The sequence below is a fragment of the Guillardia theta genome (assembly GCF_000315625.1).
Source record: "Guillardia theta CCMP2712 unplaced genomic scaffold GUITHscaffold_3, whole genome shotgun sequence".
Taxonomy (NCBI): Eukaryota; class Cryptophyceae; order Pyrenomonadales; family Geminigeraceae; genus Guillardia; species Guillardia theta.
Window position 1 is genome coordinate 368,161 of NW_005434671.1, and position 1,771 is coordinate 369,931.

General features: G+C 57.8%; 1 protein-coding gene across 1 annotated transcript; it reads left to right on the plus strand.

The window, feature by feature from the left end:
- Positions 1 to 377: 377 nt before the first annotated feature.
- GUITHDRAFT_42844 (hypothetical protein) lies at positions 378 to 1,262 on the plus strand (the record flags this gene model as incomplete). Its single annotated transcript, XM_005841303.1, has 2 exons — positions 378 to 798; positions 859 to 1,262. Coding segments are annotated over 2 exons (825 nt in total), but the record flags the coding sequence as incomplete, so codon positions are not given.
- Between the last annotated feature and the right edge of the window lie 509 nt (positions 1,263 to 1,771).

A 1,771-nucleotide genomic window follows, 5' to 3' on the forward strand; every position in this document is an offset into this window, starting at 1 on the left:
GAAGAACCATCATTCGTCTCATCACGCGAAATCGAAGGACATCCGTTTCTCTGCCAACATCACAGCCGTGCACCACGATGTGCATGGTGTGACCCTCGAGCAGGTGATGCCGTCGGTGCTTGAAGTTGGCTCAACTGACATGGAGGCAGGTTGCCACGGGGTTGAAGAACTCGAGGAATACAGAGAGCATGGGATCCAAGGATGCCCTGCGTCTTCTTGCAATCACGGAGCCTTTGTTGGAAGCGTCCTCTACGTCGAGCACTCCCGCGCAGTTTGGCGTTGACGTTGGTGTGCTGAAGCGGACCATCATAGCCGTCGCTCAGTGTGCCTCGAGGTTTGCTGCATGTTTGCCTTGATAGGGAGCCTGCGCTGAGACTGAAGTTCACAGGATCACTGCTGGGGAACCGCGGATCTTGGAAACCCGCTCTCCGGTCTATGTCCTCGGAGACGTGCATGGTAACTTGAACGATCTGGAGTTCTTCAGGAAGTCCTTCTGGCCACTGGGACCGGAAGTGACGGCAGGAGACTTCTTGTTCCTCGGAGACTTCGTGGACCGCGGCAGAGACTCGATTGCAGTTGTGTCCTACATAATGAGCATGAAGGTCCTGCATCCCAACAAGTGGTGGATGATCCGGGGGAACCACGAGACGCGCGAGGTCAATGGCAACATGGAGCACTACATGGAGGGGAGCTTCCTTTCGCAATGCATCGCCCTCTTTGGAGACACGGACGGGTACGCAGTCTGGGAAGCAGTGAACAACTTCTTCGACACCCTCCCGCTGGCTGCGACCATCGATGGTAAGTCCCTCACCTCGGAGCGTACCCGGGGCCCCTTGTGGTGACTTTTGCTCTTGCTAGATACCATCTTCTGTGTCCATGGAGGGATCCCACGAGAGCTCTGCCGGAGAGGCTCCAGCCTCGACCTCATCCGCAACGTCGAGTGTCCTCTCCGATCCGTGCAGACCAACGAGGTTGTCTACGAGATGCTGTGGTCTGATCCGTCCTTGCCCGAGCAGGAGCAGAACGACGAGCTGGACGACTCGGGCTTTGGAGTCAGCGCCAGGGGCTGCACCTGCTTCGGGGAAAAGTCGATCGACCTCTTCCTCGACATCCACCGGTTCAAGCACGTCTTCCGGGGCCACGAGGCGCAGCAGTCTGGGGTAGGAGTGAGCAAGAGCGCCCGGCTTACCACCATCTTTTCCACCTCCAAGGATCACTTCTCCGCTGACGTGACGGCGACCTGCGGCTGTGTGCTGGTGGATCACGACACCATCCACCCTATCGTCCGAGCCCTTCCCACCGCCGGCCTCAAGCCCACGTATGCGGGGCAGTCGGTGGAGGCACAGGAGGCTCAGTTCGCGCACGTGGAGCCGTCGCATCGGGGACATGGCTCGCACAGCATCGCCTCCCTGTCGCTGAGGGATGCGGACTCGTCGAGGGGATGGAGCTACCAAGGGGAGCAGAAGTACAAGAGAGCTTGGGAGACGACCAGCATCTCCTCGAGCCCGAATCGTTACGCGCTGAGAGCGGGGAGCCCTTGAAGTTTTAACGTGCTGATTCCGACACGCTCGAAAGAGATCGGAGTGAGGGAGGAGTGAGGGTGGGGGGGCGGAGCAGACTATCTTCCTCCTACATCCTCTTCATTTTTGTTTGTTAAAGATTCTGATTAAACCATCTGATGAAACATCGCACTTTCCTACTTCTCTCTCTCTCCTCTCCTGTCTTCTTTCCTTCTCTCTCCTCTCCTGTCTTCTGTCCGAGGCTTCTCCTC